Consider the following 23,202-nt stretch of genomic DNA (forward strand, 5'->3'; position numbering starts at 1 on the left):
AAGGATGACAAAAAAAATTAAAATATTAAATAACTAGTTATTTAATTGTCCTAGGACAATAATAAAAAAATATCCTGTAATACTATTATCTATTTTAACAGTCAATCTCTATGCCTTTATAATGTAAAATTAAAATACAATTGTCTAACTTTTAGTATGTTGAGTGTATAGCAATCGAATGCAGTTGGGCCCCACTGCTTTTTTGAATAAAGTGTTTCTATCTCGACTTGGGATTTTGAGGTGTACCAGCCAACATGTGTTCTGTAATTTTAAGTTGACCCTGATTTAAATTCACTGTGGCCTCTTCAAACTATTGTTTTTATAAATAAAATATTGGGTCTTTACTGGAGTTGTCTATTAAAACTTGGGGGAGAAATGGTACTTAAACCATGTCAAAAATTAAAGTTAAACTGTACTGAAGCTATGTCAAAAAAACTAATATTGTTGAGTGCCCCATTTTCTTTTATTCTTTAGCTATTGAGTGGTGAAATTGGTTTTTTATTTAGATGATACATTTAGAGCTGTAATGGCAAACTGTATAACCCTATTTTATTATTATTGGGCTTTTGGAAAAAATTCATTGACATTTTCCAGTCAAAATACTGTAAGTGAACTGAAAATTTAGTTATAAAGAAAGTTAATTTAATGTGTGAAAGTTTGAAATAACAGTAGTATTTTGCTTTATTTATTGATCAAACCCTGGCCTTATTCAGAATGGATTTTATATTTATAATTTTTTTGCAGAGAATCAGTGTTTTTGAACCTTATCCAATGAGAGACACGGTTCAACATTTTTGTGAAAAGCATCTCGATAAAATTAAGTCATACATGGAGAAGGTCTCAGTCCGTATACCGCTCCCGGCAAAATGCACTATTGAAGGTATATGTTTGTGCTATGTTCTTATTAGATTTGTCAAGTTTATAAAAGTGTAAGAAGATTTATTTATAATTTACTGATGTATTCTTAAATTAGATGCATAAATATTCATTTTATAAACCTTTATGACTTTTTATAGAAAGAAAAGCCAAGAAGATGGCCAAATTGCAGTTCGGCTGTGATGGTCGTGGTGAACACTGTCTTTATTCAAGAACTCTTTTTACCATGAGGAGTCGCAATCCTAGGGTCTGGATTCATTTCATGTTTCTGGCTTTACAGGTAATAATATTAAAATATATATATATATATATATATGTATAGTTTAATTATTTTGGAGTATTTTTCAAATTATATTATTTATTCTTCTCTTGCTTATAACAAATCTGCCATTTCATGTCACTTAATCATTTATAATATTGTATTATTTTGCAGGCAAAGTCACAAAGTGCTCTTAGTTCTCGACATTCTGCAGTTACTGCTTTAAAGTATTGCTGGGACATTTTGAAATGTGAAAATAAACCTTTTGTGACTCTTGTAACTTCTGCATTTCCATGTGCTAAGGTAAGATCCATGAATATAATCTGAAATTTTATTTTTATGATTCTAAAATATGTCTAAATTTTAGTATTGAAATACTCATGTTCCTGATCAGTAGCATCATTTTGTCATTATCGATTTTTCAAAAGTATAGCCATACAATTAGTTCCTGTAGTTTGTTTAAATAAAACAAAACTTAATATAGTCTTCCAAAAAATTTGTCAGGGTGTGTTCAAAGATGCCCCTAAAATGGCGATTATGTAGAAAAATAGATAAATGTTCAAACTTAAAAAGGATGTAAATAAATCTGCCAGATTTTGACTCTCAGCTACAGTAATAGAATAAATAATTATTTGCCACAGCCTATTTCAAATCAGGGTCCTGGAAGTTAATAGTACAGCTCCTTACTCACTGACCTATCCCGCTCCCCCAAGTTTAAGTTCATTGCATTGCTAAATCAAATATAGGTAGATTAGGTTAATGTTATAATTTTTGGCATCGTTTCCCTCAGCATTCTTGTCTCTCCCATCCTTCCGTCCCTTGCCAGGGAACCACTTCTTGAAGTTAGGGGTGCATCATAACTTCAATATCAAGAGAGGAAAAAAAAGCAATCTCTCTGAAAAAAAAAAAAATACTCTTCTCTCATCTGCTTTACACCACAACGAAAGCTAGAGACCGTTTCATATGTATTGGCCACAAGGTCGCTAATGATGCTTATTATATAAGCATATGCTTGTATTATATTAATTTTCGTTTGTATCTTCCTTTTTTAAATGGAACAATTACTTTCACTTATCCATGCAATACGCAAATATTTCAAAATTAATGACAAATCATTAATTTTGAAATATTGAAAATTATCTTGATTATATAGTTCCAGAAAAGGATAATTGCCAGAAAATATATTTTTTATAGAAGGAAATTAGAGAGTATAAAAAAAATAAGACAAGAACAATGAGGAACCTATGTGCTTGGCAAACTTTTTTTCTTTGTTCTTTCTACTTGAAATTGTTTTTTCTATAAATTATCTTTTATCTACATATTTCTATTGGTTATATAATTACTTATATACCTACTTAATTATAATTTTTGATTAATATACAATCATTGATATTACAATTAAGATTTTTAAAGTAAATAACAATTTTAACATATAGAAGGAAGTTAAAAAGATACATAAATTTTTAAATTAAACTGCAATTTTATTTATAAAATTTATTTTATATATCAATGTTCAGCACTAGCTTATAATTTTTGTCATAATTTAATTTTTCACTAATTCCATAATTATTAGGATCAAGAAGCTGTTTTGAACGAGCTGAGGTCTGCGGGTTTTTGTGATGTCTTTGAATACTCAGCCAATGAAGACGCTAGGGGAGGTACTTGGGGTTGCTTCCTTTGTAACCACCCAGAGCGAGCGATAGGATTTTTACATCACTCAGAACCTGTTATAGAAGGCCAGCTGAAAGAAAAAAGAGGGAGATGGCGAATGTTTAGGAGATGGAGGACGAGATACTTTACTCTATCTGGTGCGAGATTGGAATACAAAGGAACTGTAAGTATAATTTTATTTTTGATCTGGCTGTTACATATTTAAATTGTGGCCATTAGTTGTTATATTTTGTAATAACCCTATATACAGGCATTCCCTTTATTTTGAAGTTACATCATTAACTCACTAACACCAGGAATTGTTTAAGTCAAACTATATTCAAGGTTAAATTATTGAAAAAATAATTGGATTTTTTATTGGAACTGTTTAAAAAAAAAATAGAATTAAATTAAAAATAAAGCTATTAAATTATTTTTAAAAATAGATGAATTAAAATGGGATGTAGTCAAGAGCACACATTAATTCAATTAGTACTTTTCCACAACAATTATATCCCATGTGAGTGAAATTCTGTGTATTTACTACAAAAATATTTTAACCTCTTTCATTTCTTACTTTGTTAACAGTTGGGCTAAACAGTTCATAGGCTAACGTAGAAAACAACTCTTTTTTCATAAAATTTGATTTTATTATTCAATATAGTTTCCTTTGAGGGTGATTCAATGATTATAGCGGTCATACAATTTTTTTGAAAATATGCCTCAGTTTTGGTCATCCATCCAATCCAATCAGGTCATCCATCCAATCCAATCAGGTCATCCAAAATTATTTTGTGGACATTTTTGATGTTTTCGTTAGTAACAGCCTCTTTGGCAGGTGTCCACTGCGTGCATCATCCTCAGTACTCATTTCGTCTCGTTTAAACTTAGCAAACCACTTTTCAATGGTTGATTTTTCTGGTCCAGAGTCCGAATAATGTTTATCAAGCCAAGCCTTGGCTTCAACAGTATTTTTTTTTTTTTTTGCAATGCTTTATTAACACAGATGAAATTCCTTTTTATCCATTTTTTTTTTCAAACTAGCAAAAGTTGCTTCACTCAAAATGCTATATTTCACAAACTAATAGTCCAACAGCTGTCAAATTTATACGTGTATCTTTTGAAGGTTAGGGCTAACTAAAAATCATATGGATTTAATACTAGTAGTGCCATGTATGTGTCAGCCTATGAACTTTTCAGCCCGCCTGTTGTGTTATTTCTTCAGTTACTTTCAAAGCTTGTTTGAGTGATGTACATTAGGTATTTTATTAAGGGAAATAAGTTATGAAATTGTTCCATCTAGTATGGTTTATGGCCAATTTCCAGTTTATTTATTTTTATTTTTTATTAATGCCAAACTATATTCAACACCAAAAATAATAGAAGGCAATCCTTCCCAGCCGGCACGTCCCGCTAAGCAACAATCCTATATCATCTTTGAAACATATATTTAAAACAGAAAGACGAGAGTTTAGTTATTTGTTACGATTATTATTTATATTCAATTTATTAGTTAAATCAAGCAACATTAAAAAGGTGGCCAAAGTTGGAAAAGGGCATTAAATCAATTTTGAAACATTTACTTGAAATGGGAAGCGGGGACTTAAGATAGTTAAATCGAGCAACATTAAAAAGTGGCTAAAATTGTAAAACGGTGTGAACCTCCCTATCCTTCACGCCTTGGAAGTCCTATCTTACCTTTAAAACAGACACTTATAGTGATTATATTGGTCAATGTACAATACAAGTGGAGTTCAAAACGCAAAAAATATTTAAAGGAAATCCTTCCCATCTAACCCTCCCCACTAAAACCCCAATTTAGTGATGGTTCAATATCACTTTTGAAACAGTTTCTTATAACAGAAAGAGAATAAGATAATTAAAGAGAGCAATATTTAAAAAATAGCTAAAATTGGAAAGAAAAAAAAAATTCAGAAAGAAGAGGCTTAAGATAATTAAATCGAGCAAAATTAAAAAAGTGTTTATAATTAGAAAACGGTATTTTCTGAAGAACACTTTTTTATTCTTTGTCACTGATATAATAAATTATTAATTTACATAATAAACATTCGTTTATATAATTCATAGTATTTAATAACAGCTTGACTGCTTATAATATACTAAAACATCTTTTACATAAAATGTTTGATGTTTTTTAAGAATTTGAAAAATTTAAAGTTATATTTGAAAATGATCTTTTGATGGTCAAACTGTTAATTTACCATTTTTTATTGAAACTTGAATGCCTTCAGGCCTTAAGTTTTTTTTCAGTTAATAATAATATAAAAAATTTAAACAAATCTGATTCTTAAAAATATCACCTGTTAATTGCTAAATAAAAATAAATCATTAGATTTAATTTGTAATAATATACCCCTCCTTTTTATTTTAATAATGAAAAGATAGTTGATTGTCGATATTTATAGATGAAGAGAAGATGATTGGAGTAAGGTCAATGAAAAACGTTTGAGACGTTTTGGCCATTATTTTAAGCCTTCATCAGGGCTGCTTGGAAAACAGTATGAGAATTTATGATCAAAAGATTTTTAAAAATTTAATATTGAATTTTTTTTTACATTTTTATAGTTATGTTATAATTTATTGTAACTTATGTTCGATCTATCTATTCTTCTCTAGAAGGATGACAAAGAAGGGCGCCCTATTGACGTCCACCAGATAAGAAGTGTCAAAGTTTCACGAGGAGCTAGAAATATCCCTAAAGCATTTGAAATCTTCACTGGAGACCACTCCCTCATATTGAAACCAAAAGGTGGTAAAAATGCTGAGGAATGGGTGCAATGCCTCTCAGTTGTGGTCGCACATTCTCAATCTCGAGAAGTGCCCAACCGGAGTTCAAGCCTGGTTCGAACTCCAGTCTGAAACTTTCACTTAGGGGTATGCAGCCTAGTTTAATTTACCGCTTTTATTTTTCTTGAACCAATTATGACTAGTCTAAAATCTTTCCTGAACAGTAGTGATTCAAAGGCTTATATGTTTTCAAAAATAAAAAAAAGAATGTTTCTTCCAAACCGCTCATTAGTTTAAATTTATGGGATAAGATTATATTTACCAGCTCATATAAAATTTAAAATATATTTTTATCCTTAAAGTACAATTATTATATTCTAAAAATTTAAGACTGTACCTTTGAAGAATTTTTAAGTATAATTACTTTTGATGAATTATGAATTCAACATCAACCTTTTAGAATGATATTTTCTTCCTTAATTTTAAGGGAATAGCTGTTGAAATGAACAATGCTTTTGTAAATATTCATATTTTTATATAAAACTAATATATCTTGTATTAAAATATATTTGTAAATATTTTATAAATGGTTGCCATACTGAATTTTTTATTTTTTTATTAAAAAAAAAAACAATAAAAAAACTAAAAATTTATTTTTAATGACTTGTTATATATATATATATTTTCTAATGATTGCTTCTTCCTTATCATAGTTATAAATCCATAGTATCTAATAGTATGAGCCTCCTTTTATTTAATCTGGAGGTTCCCTAAAAAGTACTGAAAGGTAAGTATGTTGTGCATGTTAGGAATAGGTAAATTTTTAGGGCTGTAGGAATTTTATTATTGTTAAAAGAAAAAAATTATACAAAGAGATGCCATGCAACTGGAAATGGTCGTTCAAATTATATATTTAATAGGAGATCTTTTACATACAAAATATTTACATCTGTATTTCATAAAAACATGTTATAATTATATACAGGAGTGATTTTCCCGAAAATAGGCATTTTTTGTCAAATGTCTCTGGTGCATTTCACATCAACATTTTTTGACCAGATCGATTTAACATAATAATCGCTGAACATCATTATTTTAAATGTTCACAAACTACAAAATCATTCCTTTGCCCTGTCCAAAATCGTGCCTTTTACTTTCAACAGTGAAAATAATGGAAATGGATTTTGTAAGATGATGTTTGTACCAGTTTTAAAGCCTTTTAGGTAAAAAAAAAAAAATCTCTTAAATACATGCAATATGCTATTATATTATGGACATAGTTTTTTCTCATTCTTATGTCATTATTATTTTAACAGTCCATAAAGAAATTATATGCATAATCCAATGAATAGAATTTTCTGCTAAAACAGCAATCATGAAATTCCAATGCTCAATTTTGGGAGAATCGCTTACACATGTGATATGTAAATTCATAAAAAGTGATTTATTGATTTTGGATTAAGAAGCTTTGATATTTTTTTGTCATATACAAATGTACTTCATTTTTAATATGTAAAAAAAAAAAAACTATAGAAAGTTTTTTGTGACAGACATTAAAGGTTTCTGATCTAACTTTTGTAACTGCAAATGTTTAACTTTTTATCTATTAGTGAAATGCTAATGTAAAAATTTAACATGATTTTTTTTCCTGCTTCCTTTTATATATTTAATATGTAACTAATCATTTTTTTTTCATTTATGTTAATACTTTAATGTAATTAAGCTTTATTTACATGAAATTTTGAACTATAATTAAAGGTTATGACCTATTAACTAAAAAAAAAAAAAAATACCATCTGTATATATTTCTGCAGAAACTGTAGTTATATTTTAAGAAAGTAAGATAATTATCAGTTTATTTTAAGTATCTATAGTCTTTTTGAATATGTTGTTCATTGTCACACCAATCGTTAATTCATTACATGTATTTGTCCCTGTGTTAATTCTTTTTTAATCATGTTATACTGGATCTAAAAATTTGTCACTTATTGCAAATCCAAGACATGTTCAAATGCTTGGTAAGCAGAGGACGCAACTAATGTCGGTATCCTTATGCTTGTATGTTCTTTGGACTTTTTTTCGGTTATTCCTCTCAATTTTCATTATAAAAAGGAAGAAAATAAAGATAGGCTAAATGAAAGGAAAGGTATATAAATATAATAAATAAATATACGTTGTAAATGATAAAAATTCATAGAAATAGTACTGATCTTATGAATTCATAGAAATAGTACTCATCCTATAAATTCAACCTTTGTTCTAGAATTTTTATCAGCTTGTTAATTTAATTACCTAGTCATGCAATATCTTATATAAATACGAGAGTGGTTTGAAAAGTTCTCAGAATGTACTAGAAAGAAGTTTCTTACCTCACGGGAACTGCTTTTATTTTTCAGCCTAGTCTCCCTCTAGACTAATTTGGTCCAGCGATGTTCCAATGCCTTGATTCCATCTCGAAAATGAGATTTCTTCTGGCCTACAAAATACCTCTTCAATTTGGCTGTCAGTTCTTCCGTTGGAGGAAGTCTCTGTCCACCTTGGAAAATTTTCAGCTCGGGGAAGAGATGAAAGTTTGATGATACTAAATCAGGTGAATAAGGTGGATTTGGCAACAATTCATAACTCAGTTCATAAAGTTTTGCCATAGCAATAGCACTTGTGTGCAGGCGGGCGTTGTCCTGATGAAAGATGACTTTTTTCCTTGCCAAACCAGGCCTTTTTTCACATATCTTTTCCTGTAGTTGGTCTAGGAGGTTTGTGTAGTATTGCCCCGTAATTGTTTGGCCAGTAGGAAGATAATCTATCAGCAGAATACCTTTTGCATCCCAGAAAACTGAGGCCATGACCTTTCTGGCCGAACGTATTGCCTTTGCACTTCTCACGCACCTTCAGTCGACGATCCTCCATAACCTATTTATGCACTTTTGCGATAAATTATGGAGGTCATAGCACTTTTTGGCCGTCTACTACGCGGGTTATCATCTAAGCTCTCCCGACTAAATTTAAACTCGCTGGTCCACTTGGCGTGGATTTGAATATGAAGGAGCAGAGTCCCCCAGTGTATTCTGAAGTTTGGCATGAATTTCCTTTGCTTTCATACCTTTCTTTACAAAGTGCTTAATCACTACGCATAACAACAACAAAGAGTCGTCACTACCACTCACGCCACATGTTCACTCACAAAGGATGTGTGATTATTGCGCGGAAACCTCATAGCTCTAGCACTGACATCTAGTGGTGATTCCGAGACTTTTCAAACCACCCTCGTGCATATTTGTGCTTTGTTAAATAAAAAATAAACTGCTAAAGTTAATTGACAAGATTTAAAACAAAGTATATACTCCAAATCGATATAAATTTCAAAACATACGATCTTTAAATGGAGTTAATTATTAAATCTGAAGGTTGAAGAAATTCTTTACTCAATTAAAACACAGAGAGCACAGATATCTAAAGCAATGCAAACTGAACGTGAGGATGCAACACAATTTCCCTTTGATTTGTGCCCAAAAACCTATACTCAACTCAAATTAAACAATATTTAAGTCAACTTATTCCAGCCAATCCAAATAACTCATCTATAAGCTTGCGCATGCGCGAATGTGCCGAAGTTTGACAAACATTTAGAGGCACCTTTAGATTATAACAAATGAAGATGAAAATTATTTGAGATGTAAAAGTTAATTTTTTTATAGTGAGTACTGATTCTTTTAATTTAAAAGCCAGTTCCATATTGCATTTCTTCTTTTTACTTTAAGAAATTCATCATGATTTTTTATTATAATAAGTTAAACATTTTAAATCTAATTCTTATTTATAGAACTTCTTTTATCTTACTACTCAGATTAGTTCCAATAACGAAACTCGCCAGAAGCAATCATTAATATTGAGTTCAAAATATTACAGTGGTCATTGTCTTTCCTCCTACAATTAGCACATGCACATTAAAACGGTCTTACTTCAGTTGTTTACTGATCGTTGATTGATTGAAAAAAAAGTGTTTTGTTCTACAAAAACTAAAATATTCAATTTTTTATTTATTATTACTGATAATTATCTGTCGATAGTTTATGTATTTTAATAATGGAATCAATGAAAAGATTTTGATTGTCTCGGTAATTTGGTATGAACCAATATTTATGTCTTTCCACTTTGCCTTGTGTATACTGATTATTTCCTAAAAAATATTATATTTTATCATAATACTTACAAATTATTATTTTATGTACTATGTTTAACAGTTTTTTATAGATATATTTTTGTATAAAGTTTTAAATAGCTCAAGTATGTTTAAGTTACAAACTCGAGATTTCTTTGTTGTAAATGAAAAAAGTAATTGTTAGTGTAAAAGTGTTTTTCAATGGTTATTTAATTTTAAAAAATTTTCTTAAGTATCATTAGCTTTTTGTTACCATTTCATTATAAACCATTGATTTCCCAAAGATTGTTTTAGGAAAACTATCAAATGTAGAGGAATTTATATTTAATTATGTTTTACTTTTTTTTAATAAGTTTTACGTTTTTATAATCAGAATGAAAATTGTATGTATATATATTTTTCTTCTATGTACTTAATTTCTAAACTGTCCACATCATTCCCATTGTTCAATTCATTAATCATGGGCTTGATTCATTTACATTATCAGTAAATTTATTTATGTTTAGTAAATACTTTTTAAATTTATGAAAACATAAAATGTATTCATTTTATTTTGAGATGATTGCAATAATTTTTTGTATAATGTGTAATATACATGTGTAAATGTTAAGTTCTAAGTAATGTATGGAAGTTCTTTGTTTTATTTATTCTAATGAGGTACTAAAAAAATGGATATTTTCTAATTTATGGCTTTATGTATATAAGCTTTAAAACCATGATTGAAAAATCATCAGATGTATTTTTTAATCCTGATTACTATCATACATATTTAGAATCAAACTAATTAATATTTTAGTCAATATTAAATAAATAAATATATATCTTATGACCAAATTAGAACTGTAATTAAAACTAAAAATATAGATATAACTGAAATAAAAAATAAATTTCATTCTGAAAATTCTAACAAGAATAATATCATTTGTATATCAGTTCCTTATTAATATCAAAAGCTCTGTTCATTTTTTGTTATGAATTAATAATTCTATAGAAATTTTTGTTAAACAGGTGGCTCTAATTACGAGCTATAAAAAAAGTACTAAATTTGAAATTTAATATTTTTTCTTTCCTAACTCTTCAAAATTCTTCCAAACTTCAAAGAATTCTCTTATTTTTCATATAACTATTCTTACATATCATCATCATATTAACATAAAAGCATGTCTGAAATTGTTTTTTTATAAATTGTGTGATACTCATTATAACTTTTCCAATTGCAATAGACTGTTCTCATTCTAGAAGTAATTATTCCAATCATATGTTTATTTCAAACTGCTGTTTTTAAGAATTTGTATATTCAAAGGCAGAAAATATTAGCATTCAGGTTAACTCAGGTTAAATCTAACCTATCTATCTACCTTTGGTATAACCATAGAACTTATATGGCTTTGGTATTGGGTCAGCTTTGGAATAAAATTTTCTTTCTTGAAGCCTGAAGAAAATGGGAACCATTAATATACTTGTAGGCATAAAGCGTTCAGTGCATGAAATTAGTAAATCTAAGACATTAACTTCTAATCTAACAACCTGCCCTTGAGACCTTTTTCCACGCTGACAGTTCAACTAAGTAATGGTCATCTAGAAACCTAATTTCAGTGATTTATGCAATTTAAAATAAACTAATAAAAGGCTTTAGAAAATTTATAAATACTAATTTAATGAAATTTATAATAAATGTTAACATACTTAAGGTTTGTGAGGTGTTGCAGTTCACCGATCTGGAATAGGTACTGTCAATTACCAAAAAACCAGATAGTGCGACAGTTTTTCATGACACTAAATGTCATAGAGTTTATGTCATGGCAGTTACAGCCTTATCGCAACTGTTGCAATAACTATCAGCATGAAAACAGGCCTTTTGTTGTACCTTGATCAATTGATATACAATAGCCTAAGAATTATTTTTCAATTTTATTGCAGTTTAGTTATATATTCTCATTTTAAACTAGATGAAATATGATTTTACATAATTAATTGTGGTTAAAAATAAATATTAATTAATTCATAAATAAAAAAAAAAAAAAATAATTAGTTCCTAAAAAAGAACGAAGCATTAAAAAGGTTTTTTTTAATAATAATCTTTTGATAATTAATTTTTTCTTCCTTGTATCTGTATACATATATGTCATTAGAAAATAACTTTTATTTTAAGTTATAGGTTTTCTTAAGAAATTATAAAAATACCTTTTGTGTAATTTTTAATTATTACGAAAAATTTATTTTACTATATTATTGTGTTAAAATTTTGGTTAACTGATAAATTAGTTATTCTAAAGCTTTTAAGTATAATCACTGCCTTAATAATAAATCTTCCCTTATTCTTACGCAGATTAATTTTTTATTATGTACAACTCTGTTGGTTATTATTTATTTATGTAAATACTTATTGTTAATAATATATAAATTGTTGTAAATTTTGTGTATGTTTTACAATGTTTTTTATTGTTTAATAAAGAGCTTTAAATTTATTAATATTTGTATATTATTCCTTACCTTTTTTAATGATTTATAGTTTTTGTTAACACTAATGATCATTTTTATATGACTTTTTATCTTTAGGTATTATATTTGCTATCAACTGTGTTTAAATTTTAAAAAGTATCAATGAACTCATATCAAAAAGTTCTTGAAAAATTAGGTTTTTTTTTTTTTTTTTTTTAATTGTTACATAGAATTTGAAATTTAAGCAACTGCTATCAAGCATTTAATTATCAGATAGTAATTTGTTTGGGGAAACGGCTAGAATTTGGCTTGATCCTCTTTAAAGTTATTGATAGATAATTAATAGGTTTTGTCATTGGTAAAAGTTTATAAGTGTAACTTTGAAAGCCTTCAAAATCGACCCTCAATGTACTAAAAAATCTTATCCTTTATGTTTATCTAATTTCTGTCTAGTGCCATATAATTTTTAATCAACATTGACATATTCTTTATAAATACCTCTTTCAGTGTGAGCAAAATGCTTAATTTTTTTTTTTATTTTATCTTTTTGGTAATAGTCTAATAGAGTGAGAAGCTTTAGTTGAAAGGTATGAGTATTAATGCTGAGAAAAGCAAAACTATGCTTGTTGGAAAGGATTATGAGAAGACAGTGTTAACCTCTTGCGGGATACATCTCTTATCTATGAATTTCTATTAGTACCTGGAAACAATAATTTGCTTAGATGGGAAAGTACATCATGGAGTACTTAATAGAGTGAAAACAAGTGAATTGAGTATACTCCCAAATACACCCTCTACATTAAATTCCAAAATCATAGGAATGAAGGAAATAAGCAGACAAAGTTTCTATTTAAACAGTATTGCTACCAGTTTAGCTCTATGGACCAGAGAGTTCGACAGTCCTAGATCATTGATAGAAAGTATCAAGAGAACCTCGGGGTCTTGCCAGTTTGAGATACAATAGAACATCGCCAGACCAGCAGGAAAGCACCCGTGAGGCCGACCTTAGCAGATGTGTATTGAATATGCCACCTGCTTGATAGAGTAAGAGACTGCTCCTGACAGAAATGAGGAATATGGTGAATAATGTCAGCAATTACAGAAAATGGACCAAGCCTAAACCTCCATGTCTTGTAGCAACCTAGAGGTAGAAAAAGGAGAAGATATTTCAATTTTTTTTTATATTTATAGACTTCAAAACATATTTATTATTATAATCAATTATAAAACATAGCTATCAATAATCATACTTAGCCATATTGTATCCATTAAAAAAATAATTTTTTATTTTAATGCATTTGAGCCATACACACTAAACATAAACGTAGATGAGATAATCAACACTCCATTTTTTTATATTGTATATTTGTCTTAACTGTTCTCTTGGATATATAAGAAAAAGTATATTACATGAAGAGCTTGGCTTTCCAATTATACGATTTTCCCCCAAAAAATATAAACATTTATATGTTAAGATGGTAGGTACTAGGCACTAATGCACAAAACATGGTCATAATTATTATTTGTTATAACCTAATTTAATTATGTAGATACCACTCATATATTTCAAAGTTTTTTGTTACTTTAATTAATTCCATACCTTTAATATTGTTTTTGTGTAAATTTTATTGGATAGTATATTTGTTTCTTAATGGAGAGCAATGGCTTTGTACAAATGTGCTATAGAAAACTATTTTGAAAAATCAATAATAAAAATAAATAAAATTAAAATATTCTGAATGGTGAGTATAATGAGTGATAATTTTTTGTTTGTTTATGAAGTTTTTTTTTTTTTTAAGTTATATAAGTTTTAAAATAGTGCGGAGAAAAATGAATGTAGTTAATTTTATTGAAACTGATGTTCTTTTTTAAAACTGAATGATTTGGGGAAAAAATGTTACAAGACACAATTTTGAAAACATTAGAATTTTGTGAATATATTTATATAGAAACAAAATGCACCTTTGTTTTTCTATAAATATATTTATTGTTTTCATTAATTTAAAATCATAATTCAAACATGCTTACATATAATATTATGGAATATAAACCATAAAAAGAATATAATATGAAAGAATTATAAAATTTTTTTAAACTCCTCATTTCAAAAATTTTCATCACGTGGCTTATCATACTCTTGTTACAAGCCTTTCAATTATTCGAATATGTGTCAAATATCTTTGCACATAAATTGTATGATAGATGCAACATATGTGTAGTTATTTAAAGAACAGTCTAATTTCCTAACAGGATTATTCATTGCTTGTGGTGTGATTCATATCTTGATGACATCATTCCTTATCTTTGAATATAAAGAGAAGAAAAAACCAGAAACATTGATTACATTTCTGTTGAAGTAATCTTACAAGTTGTTACTAAATGAATTATATATCACTTTTTCCTGTTCAAGAAATTAAATAAAATTGTTTCATTCTTATCTTGGAAATATGTGATTTTATTCTGATTACTTATAATTGAATGCTTATATTCTTAATGTTACCAAACTTATGTTGTTATTTTATTCACTAATAATAATGTTTTTTCTAAAATATCAAATAATTGTTTGTTTTTTTAATTGTTAAGTATAAATTTTGAGAAAATATATATTAACACTTTTTTTTTTTAATTCTCTTTATTATTTATATTGAACTTGTGAAATTGATATTTTATTTAATGTGTTTTACATTAAGGAATAATCACTATGAAATAAATCATACAACTGTATTAAACTTAGTTTATAACTAACCAAATTTGATAAAAACAATTTTTGTTATTCTTATCTTAAAATAAAAAGAAGTACCAATTAAATGAAAAATAAAAAATGAAGATAAAAGAAAATTATAAATCTATTAAAGTAAAATATGTAGGTTTTGTTGCAAAATGCTATAAATTCAAAACTGTTTTAGGATTTCATATAATACTTTATTTTTATGATTATAACAACCAGCAAAAAACAAAAATGGTATGACTGAAATAAAAATTTTACATTTTTACAACAAAATTTTTGACTATATTATTTTTAAGAACAAAACAGCTAAGTTTCATCATTGTCCTTTTACTATAATTCATTACTGATTTCTAAATCCTAATGTTTTATTTTTAAAAAAATAAAAAAAAAAAAAACCTGTGCTAATTTAAATCTGAAAATATTATAAGCTTCTTTTATTTCATCAACCATTAGAAAATATTCTACTCTAATAAGGAAAACAATAGGTGGGTATAAAGAAGGAATTGGATGAGGTAAGTTTCAAAAAAGCAATTTGCATAGTAATATTTTTTTTCTGAAGAATACAAGATTCTGAAATACCATTTTATTTGTTATTAATGATCTATAAAATATACAACAAGTGTTATTTACTTCGCATCTATAAAACTAAAAATTAATTATTTATACCATTATAAAAAATACATGACAAAATTGGAAGATTAAGGGTTTATCATTAAGGTATTGAAAGAATAAATAGTCTTTCATGATTGTTAACATGCTGAATGAAATACCCCATGAAGTGATTTATGATTAAGTAAACTTTTTTTATAATAAAAATTTTATTGCATACCATTTTTGATATGCTTCAACGAATTTCATTGAGATAGGTGTTGTAGGTGCTGTGGTATCCCTCCTTTGAATCTGAGTTTATTTTGCTTATCAATCTTTTATGGGGGATCATAGTTGGGCAATCCTTTTGTTTCACTTCTTAGTGTAAAAATAAAAAAAGGAGAGACTTGAAGTGGCTCCTCTCTAGCTCTGTAAATATCCCCTAGATGGTGCTCCAAAACGTAAACAAGATTTTGCCTTCTAATGGAATGCAACTCCATAACCTAAATCGGGTGAGGTTTGACCTTTAAACTGTTCTTAATGAGCCTGATTTTAATATGTGTTTATATTGATCTATAATGAGATAGTCGCATCAGTATATCATAGACTGATGGTTTTGTAAATCTACTGTGCTGGAACATATTTCCTTATCTCTTGCTTAGGGCGGGGATGATATGTCGGACAGCGAGAATTTCGATGAAAACGACTTTTTACTTAACTCTTCAGACGCCGAAATACGCCGATCTGTCAAGAGAAGAATGGGATTTTTCAAAAAATGTTGCTACCTTCTGAGCTGTGGGTAAGTCCTAAAAGCAATATGGCCGTAGTCATTATGACACAATGCGTCGTCTCTGTATTGTGTAGAATATTTCCGTAAAATTTTCAATATTGCAATGACGTCTTCTTCACTTTGTTTGGTAGAATTATCATCCTCATCAACCACTTTAGCCAAAGAAGACATACCTCTTATTAATAAAAGACCCCATCAAGGATCTTTCTTGAGGTACATAAAGGTTAAGAATCAATAATTTCCTCCTTTACTTTCTTGTGTTATTAATTTTTTGCACTTATTGTTATTATTAATTACATTCACTTACTTCCCACTGAAGAAATGTCAAATCTTTTATTGGTGTCATGATATACACAATACCCTCATTATTTATGTATACAAAGTTCTATTTTCAGACCTGAACTTGCATTATTTATTCTTCTCCACATAAATAGAAATCTTTTCTCTTTATCATTATATACCATTCAATGGCGTTTAATGAAGATTAACCAAAAAAATTTTGCCTTACAGTTAAGATTATTCATGATTTATTTTTTTGACAGATGCTGTCATTGGTTATGGAAATCATGTTGTTGCATGGAAAAAGAACTCAGATCAAGAACTATTACAATTGGAAGGCCCTGCGCAGAAAAATATCCCCCTAATGTCATTCGTAATCAAAAATACAACATTATCACATTCCTCCCTTTAGTAAGTTAATATATTTTTTTACTTATTCAACACTTCTAATACTATTTTACCTGTATTAGGCCTTAGAAATCTATTCTTATTTCATCATATTTGATATTTTATATAGAAATAGAAACAGGTAATTAAAGAAATTACTTCTCTGGTGCAATCTGCTAATTGCATTTTTCATTTATATTATCAATTTGTGTGTGTGTGTGTAAAGTTGTTTTCTATTATTGTAATTTTAAAAATATATTTGACAGAAAGTTAATTTTTCTGAAATATAGTTTAGTATCATCTGTGATAGTGTGTAATCAAGTAACTGTCAAATCCTAATTTATCTAAGAAATGCAAAAAATATCGTAAAAATTAAATTTTCATAATTTTCAGGATTTTTTTGGAAATAGGAAGTAATGTAACAATAACTGATATATTAAGTAGGAAAAACTAACAATTAATTGTTGTACATTAAATTCACCCAAAATTCAAATAGTAAAATAACTCTATATCAACTGTTTAAGACTTACCTGGTTTCATTTTTTTCTGATACACTACTTTTATATTTAACAGAGCTGGATAAATACCTTACATCTGAATCATCATTAATTTAAATTTTAAAGAATAAAAAATTTTTTTTTTCATTTTTCTTAATATTGTTCAACTTCTTATGACTAAAATTTCTAAGTTTAAACACATAATTTAATCATAAATTAAGTAATGTATTTTTATATATTGATAGCCCATTTTCATTTTGATATAATTTATATTATATATGATGAGGCGGTTATAGACTTATTTCCATTTTAACTAATTCAAAATTTGGAATGACTTTATATGTATAATTTTTATATCTGTTGTATTATTTATTTTAAAGAATCATAATTATTTTGCTCTCTATTGGATTTTGGGAATGTATCTTAATAATTATATATATACTTTAGATTTAACCCTCATTATAAATTATAGTTTTGATCTGGAGGTCAGCTTGATTTTCTTATTACATAATTGACCCCTGTTCATTATATTTTTTTACATCTTTTAAATTGGGATTTTTATTATTCTGTTTTTTACTTAATTTTCTCATGAGACTTTGAATTTTTACAATTATGAAATTTTCATTATTTTTTTTTCAGGTTTTATTTCAACAGTTTAGGTTTTTTCTAAATCTTTATTTCTTAGTTATGGCATGTAGTCAGTTTCTTCCTGATTTACGGCTTGGTTATCTTTATACATATTGGGGACCACTTGTAAGTATTAAATTAAATTATGAAACACTTAAGACATATTTTAATTAGTTTAGTTGAGTTATGTAAAAGGAATATGGATCTGTAATTTTTCAAACACATATAACTTTTAAGCTAGCTATGTTTATAGTGGAAAGGTGTGGATAGCATGGGGGCAAAAAAAAAAAAAATTAAAAATTGTCGAGAAAAGATACGTTTGGAGATCAAGGAGTTGGAGTGTAGATAAATCTTTAGTGTGGTTGTGTTGAAAAATATACCAACTTAAAGTAGTGCTTTTTACATAACTGTTCAGAATAGTAGATTATTTTTATTTTCATAGATCATGTTTATCCATTTTATAATTAATGATGTCTAACTAGGGAATGCTTGAAGAAACAATAGCATGGCCTGAATTTTTCGGCATATAGCTTATTTTATATGTGTATTGCACTATATTGTTTTTATTTCAAAAATTAGTCTGATCTTTCCTTAAGAAAATGAAATTAATGAATCCAATGATTGTTTTCAGCACAATATCAAGTTAATAGGATGAATCTATAAATAGGTAAAAATTAACATGAGGGATGAATTAAAAAACTTTATTATTTATAATAAAGTAGTAGAAAATATTTAAAAAACTTAACTAGTCACCACTTGTTCACCATATGAACCAAACAATTCCAAGCCCAATCAACTATTACATCTGGTTCAAAATTGTTGTTCTCTTTGCACCGACCACACTTGATGCTGCTTTCTCCCTACTCTCCTGCTGTTTCGACCACTCCACTATAACCTCAACCTTAGATTTCTCTGTTAACTACAAAATTCTTTTCAGCTGCCCCTAGGATCGTTGTAAGCATACTATTATATTTTGTTGATCAGCCATACAGTTTCTCGTAACCTTCATTTTAGTTTTTTGTAACAAGATATGATTTGTTTATTGTTACATAATATAAACTAAGTGATCATTTTAGGGTTTTGTCTTAACTGTAACAATCATCCGAGAAGCGATCGATGACTTACGACGTCACCAGAGAGATAAAGAAGTCAATTCCCAAAGGTATTCAAGACTGAGCCGTGGAAAAGATGGTATCGTATTTGTTGAAAGTATACCTTCTTCAAAACTTCGTGTTGGTGACTTGGTGAGTAGCTAATTTTTCATCTTCTACATATTAGTTCTTCTATTCATTTATCAAATGATTTTCTGATAATCTTAGTTTCATTATAATTTTAATTTATGTTTGTTATTGTTGATTCTATTAATTTTTACATACAAAGATTGGAAAGTCAAATACCATAATAAAGAAAAAAAAAGAAAATTTTAGAAAAGAATTAATGATAACTGAAATGATGTTTGAGTCTGTTGTGTACTGGTTCTGGTACTGGTATTTGGTGGGGGAACAAGTCCGGCAAGTGGGCCTGGTGGTCCTTTTTGCACCCTGAGTTGTTGCCACGTACTAACCAAGGTGGTCAAGATTCATTCTTCAGGACTGCAGAAAAATGAATTTTAACTGCTCCAGGTGGGAATCGAACCCACAACGTTCCGAACCGCCATTTGTGCCATTTTTAATAGTTATGATTATGATGTTTGCCTATCCTCACCAATTTATTTCTGATAACATTAAACAATCCAATAGTTGAAGATAAAACATTTTATTTCATTTTTAAAAACTTTAGTTGAACCTATTTAAGTATCTAGTTTGATTTCAGGTTTTTATTGAGAAAGATCAAAGGGTGCCTGCTGATTTAGTCCTAGTGAGAACTACAGAAAAATCAGGCACTTGTTTCATTCGGACGGATCAACTTGATGGAGAAACTGACTGGAAGTTACGATTGGCCATTCCTCATACTCAAAAACTTGATTCTGAAAACAAATTGTTTGAGATCCATGCTGAAATATTTGCGGAAAAGCCTCAAAGAGATATTCATTCTTTTATCGGCACATTTAGGAAGGTATTTATATTTTATTATTTAGGTGAATTAAACAAATTGTCAATTTGGAGTAACATTAATTTAACATGCATTAAAATAATAACAATAAATTAATTGAAATATGATACATTGCGATTTATATACACTTTTCCGAATGAGTAACAAGTTTTTATCAATCTCCTTATAGATTTCTAATATTCAAGAAAAAATATTTTCTGAAAAAAAGATTTAAAAGCTTCACTATTACTTTTTTTTTAAGTTGTTACATCCTAGTTGACCAATGAATTGATATGGGCGATGGTGAGGTAGATTCGTGTATCACGACTCCTCTTAAACCCCACCAGTGTTTGAAAATGATCATGTTCACAAATAGTAAACATGATTGATGTAATTCAATTTTTAAAAAATTTCAGTATTATACTATTTTTAATGGGGAGTGCGGTGGCACTGTGGTAAAGCACGATGCTACTAACTCCAAGAACTCAGGCTGGGCAGAAAATTGTTTTCTGTTACACTGGAGCCGTTAGTCAAACCTGTGGGTTCTGGAGCCACCTGGGGTCCACCCAGCCTCATAAATTGGTTATCCTTGATTAGGTAAAAATCTGGCAGTTGAGCTTGATTCTGAGCAAATCACCTCATTGCCCAACCGTTGGTCTAGTAACAGTACTTCCTTACAAAGTACCGCACCCTTAACCGGTTGTCGCGGTACAGATTTTTAATTTTAACTATTTATAATACTTGAGTGTGTGTACCCTTCCTCACCTTAAAATTTGAGGTATTTTCTCTCATGATGCCTAGTACCCAAAATCTAATAAACCAAAAAAATCCATGCATTCATTTTTCATTCATCACATGAAATCAAAGGTCATACCATGATGATAGTCAAGACCTGTCATTAATTTTTAACACTTGTCATAAATTTTTAAATTTTTACTTCAGAAAAATTGGATAGAACCTTGAACTAGGAATTTAGTAAATGAAAAAAAGAGGTGTATTATTCTGCTTCTCTTTTTTAAAAAAAGTCCTGCAATCTTTTTACAAAGATTAATGATTGTTATAGTAACGTGACACTCACACTCACTGCTCACATGTACTACTTTATTCATAATGAAGGAAAACAAAGCTGATAATTAATATCAAAATAATTTATAAACATAACAACAATTAGACCTAGGGAATTAAACTTTAGTTAATACAGGAGTGAAAGATGTGTAGTTATGGATTGGTGGGAGTTGAAAGCCTTTCTGAATAGAGGGGGGACGATCCATATCAATTATTTTGATGATTCGAATTTATTATAAAAATTATTTCCATAAACTGTTCCTTTGTGATTCAAAATTATCATATAATGTCATTAACCCAAATATGATGCAGTCTTAATTTTTTTCTTCCTTTAAAGAATGATGACATTGAAGGGCTTGCTATTGACAATACACTGTGGGCTAACACTGTTCTGGCTTCCGGTTCTGCTCTCGGAGCTGTCGTCTATACTGGAAGGGAAACTAGGAGTGTAATGAATAACTCTCAGCCTAGATCTAAAACTGGACTTCTAGATGTTGAAATCAATCAACTCACTAAGGTATTACAATTATTATTTTTATTTTATATCTAATAACGTTAATTTTCAGTATAAAAAAAAAAGAAACTCTCATTTACTAAATTTATTTTATTTCAGTATATTTACTGGTACATTACTCCTAATTTAATTAAAACGGTATCTTCTGAATTGATTTTAGAGTTAAGTTAGACTATAGAAGACTCTTTTTTTTTTTTTTTGGCTTCCTCTATAGATACTAAGAGTAAATATAAAAACTAGAATAACATTGTATTTTTATTAATATAAACTTTAAAAAAATCCAGTGTGTGCATCAAACAAATTTCACTTACCTAAGAAGATGGTCGGAGGTGCAGTCTGTAAAGATACACAAATAAGTAAAAATTATTTATTTGTGCTGATATTTTAACCTGAATTTCAGGGCTGAAAAAGAAAACGAGATAACAAACTGAATTCAGAGAATAATAATAACTAGCAAAGTTGGAAATATACACAACAATAAATTAAGTAAATAATAGTTTATATTAATAGAAGATAAAATATAATATTGTACAGGTAAGAATTATTAAAAAAGTTATGTAAATAAATGTCATGTAAATAAAGAAGTAAAATGATTTAAGATATGTAAATAGTGAAGACAATTTAATTAACATAATGAAATATATGAAAGAAAATTATGTATATGATGCGACAATATGTAAGAAAGGAAACGGAATATATGTTTCAATGGATAAAAGATCCATAGTACTACAGATGAGTAAAAAGTAATAAGCTTAAATAAATATTGAATGTCCAAAAAGGTTAATAAGGAATGAACAAGAGAGAAGAGATGTGAGGGATTGGGAAGAAAAAAGAAAAATATTAAATAGACTGAGAAACTTACTGACTCGGGCAGAGCAGTCGTCAAGAGTGAGTGAGAACAAAATAACCCAGTAGTGAGCGTGCATACAAGTACAAAAATGCATTAAACTGAGCAAAAATAGTTTATTATGTATAATAAAGTAATATTATAGTGTAGGAGGATATGTGAAGCAAATGCGAGAGGAAACAAAGAAATTTAAAATAACAGATAGAGAATCTGTTCTCTAGATAGAGAACAGTACAGAAAAAAATTGAATGAAATAAATGTTCTTGCGGTATATAAAGAAAAATGAAAGGGTACTGCATGGTTGGAAGAGAGGAAGGAAAGGCACGCCGAAGTGATGAAAAAAATACTGGGAGAGAAGAAGAGAAAAAGTGAGAAGGTAAAAGTAAGGATATTCGCGTGGTCTTGAAAGGCCGTTCTGTGAATAAAAAAAAAGTAATATATTAATTATAAAATTAAGTGACTCATTGCTGGGTAGCAAACATAATGAGAATTTTTTTTTTCAACCTGTATTTAAGTTAATATTTATTATTTTCAGCTGAAATGAAGTGATCAGATCATCGAATGTTTAGGAGATTGTAACCATAAAATTATTTTTCATACAGTTTCAATACGATTCTGGATTCATTCGTGGATTTTCATTTAATGTATAGAATTGATAGCAATAATTTCTGTATATTTTTTTTTGGATAGTATATTAATCTTTTGATATTAAAAA

At 28.3% G+C, this 23,202-nt stretch overlaps 3 protein-coding genes across 3 annotated transcripts in view; 2 read left to right on the top strand and 1 right to left on the bottom strand.

Moving 5' to 3' along the window:
- The window catches only part of melt (melted), a 24,240-nt gene extending 18,434 nt beyond the window's left edge, over positions 1 to 5,806 (top strand). The window contains exons 14-18 of the mRNA XM_067052689.1: positions 745 to 880; positions 1,017 to 1,156; positions 1,310 to 1,438; positions 2,709 to 2,969; positions 5,423 to 5,806. Of these exons, the coding sequence (XP_066908790.1) occupies positions 745 to 880; positions 1,017 to 1,156; positions 1,310 to 1,438; positions 2,709 to 2,969; positions 5,423 to 5,665 (909 nt within the window). The 3' untranslated portion in view covers positions 5,666 to 5,806. The remainder of the gene's footprint in view (positions 1 to 744; positions 881 to 1,016; positions 1,157 to 1,309; positions 1,439 to 2,708; positions 2,970 to 5,422) is intronic.
- A 2,135-nt stretch (positions 5,807 to 7,941) lies between these two features.
- LOC106679664 (histone-lysine N-methyltransferase SETMAR-like) lies at positions 7,942 to 8,376 on the bottom strand. Its single transcript, XM_014418948.1, has one exon. The coding sequence runs from the start codon at positions 8,374 to 8,376 to the stop codon at positions 7,942 to 7,944; it is 435 nt and encodes a 144-aa protein (XP_014274434.1).
- A 7,405-nt stretch (positions 8,377 to 15,781) lies between these two features.
- Positions 15,782 to 23,202, top strand: part of LOC106679753 (probable phospholipid-transporting ATPase IIB) — a gene marked incomplete in the record, with an annotated part of 30,679 nt that continues 23,258 nt past the window's right edge. The window contains 7 exon segments of the mRNA XM_067052693.1: positions 15,782 to 15,962; positions 16,113 to 16,249; positions 16,783 to 16,930; positions 18,043 to 18,156; positions 19,107 to 19,274; positions 19,843 to 20,085; positions 21,464 to 21,643. Coding sequence (XP_066908794.1) covers positions 15,897 to 15,962; positions 16,113 to 16,249; positions 16,783 to 16,930; positions 18,043 to 18,156; positions 19,107 to 19,274; positions 19,843 to 20,085; positions 21,464 to 21,643 — 1,056 coding nt within the window.

This window comes from Halyomorpha halys, unplaced genomic scaffold, assembly GCF_000696795.3.
Source record: "Halyomorpha halys isolate HHAL.00 unplaced genomic scaffold, Hhal_1.1 Scaffold14.1, whole genome shotgun sequence".
In the NCBI taxonomy this organism is placed as follows: domain Eukaryota; kingdom Metazoa; phylum Arthropoda; class Insecta; order Hemiptera; family Pentatomidae; genus Halyomorpha; species Halyomorpha halys.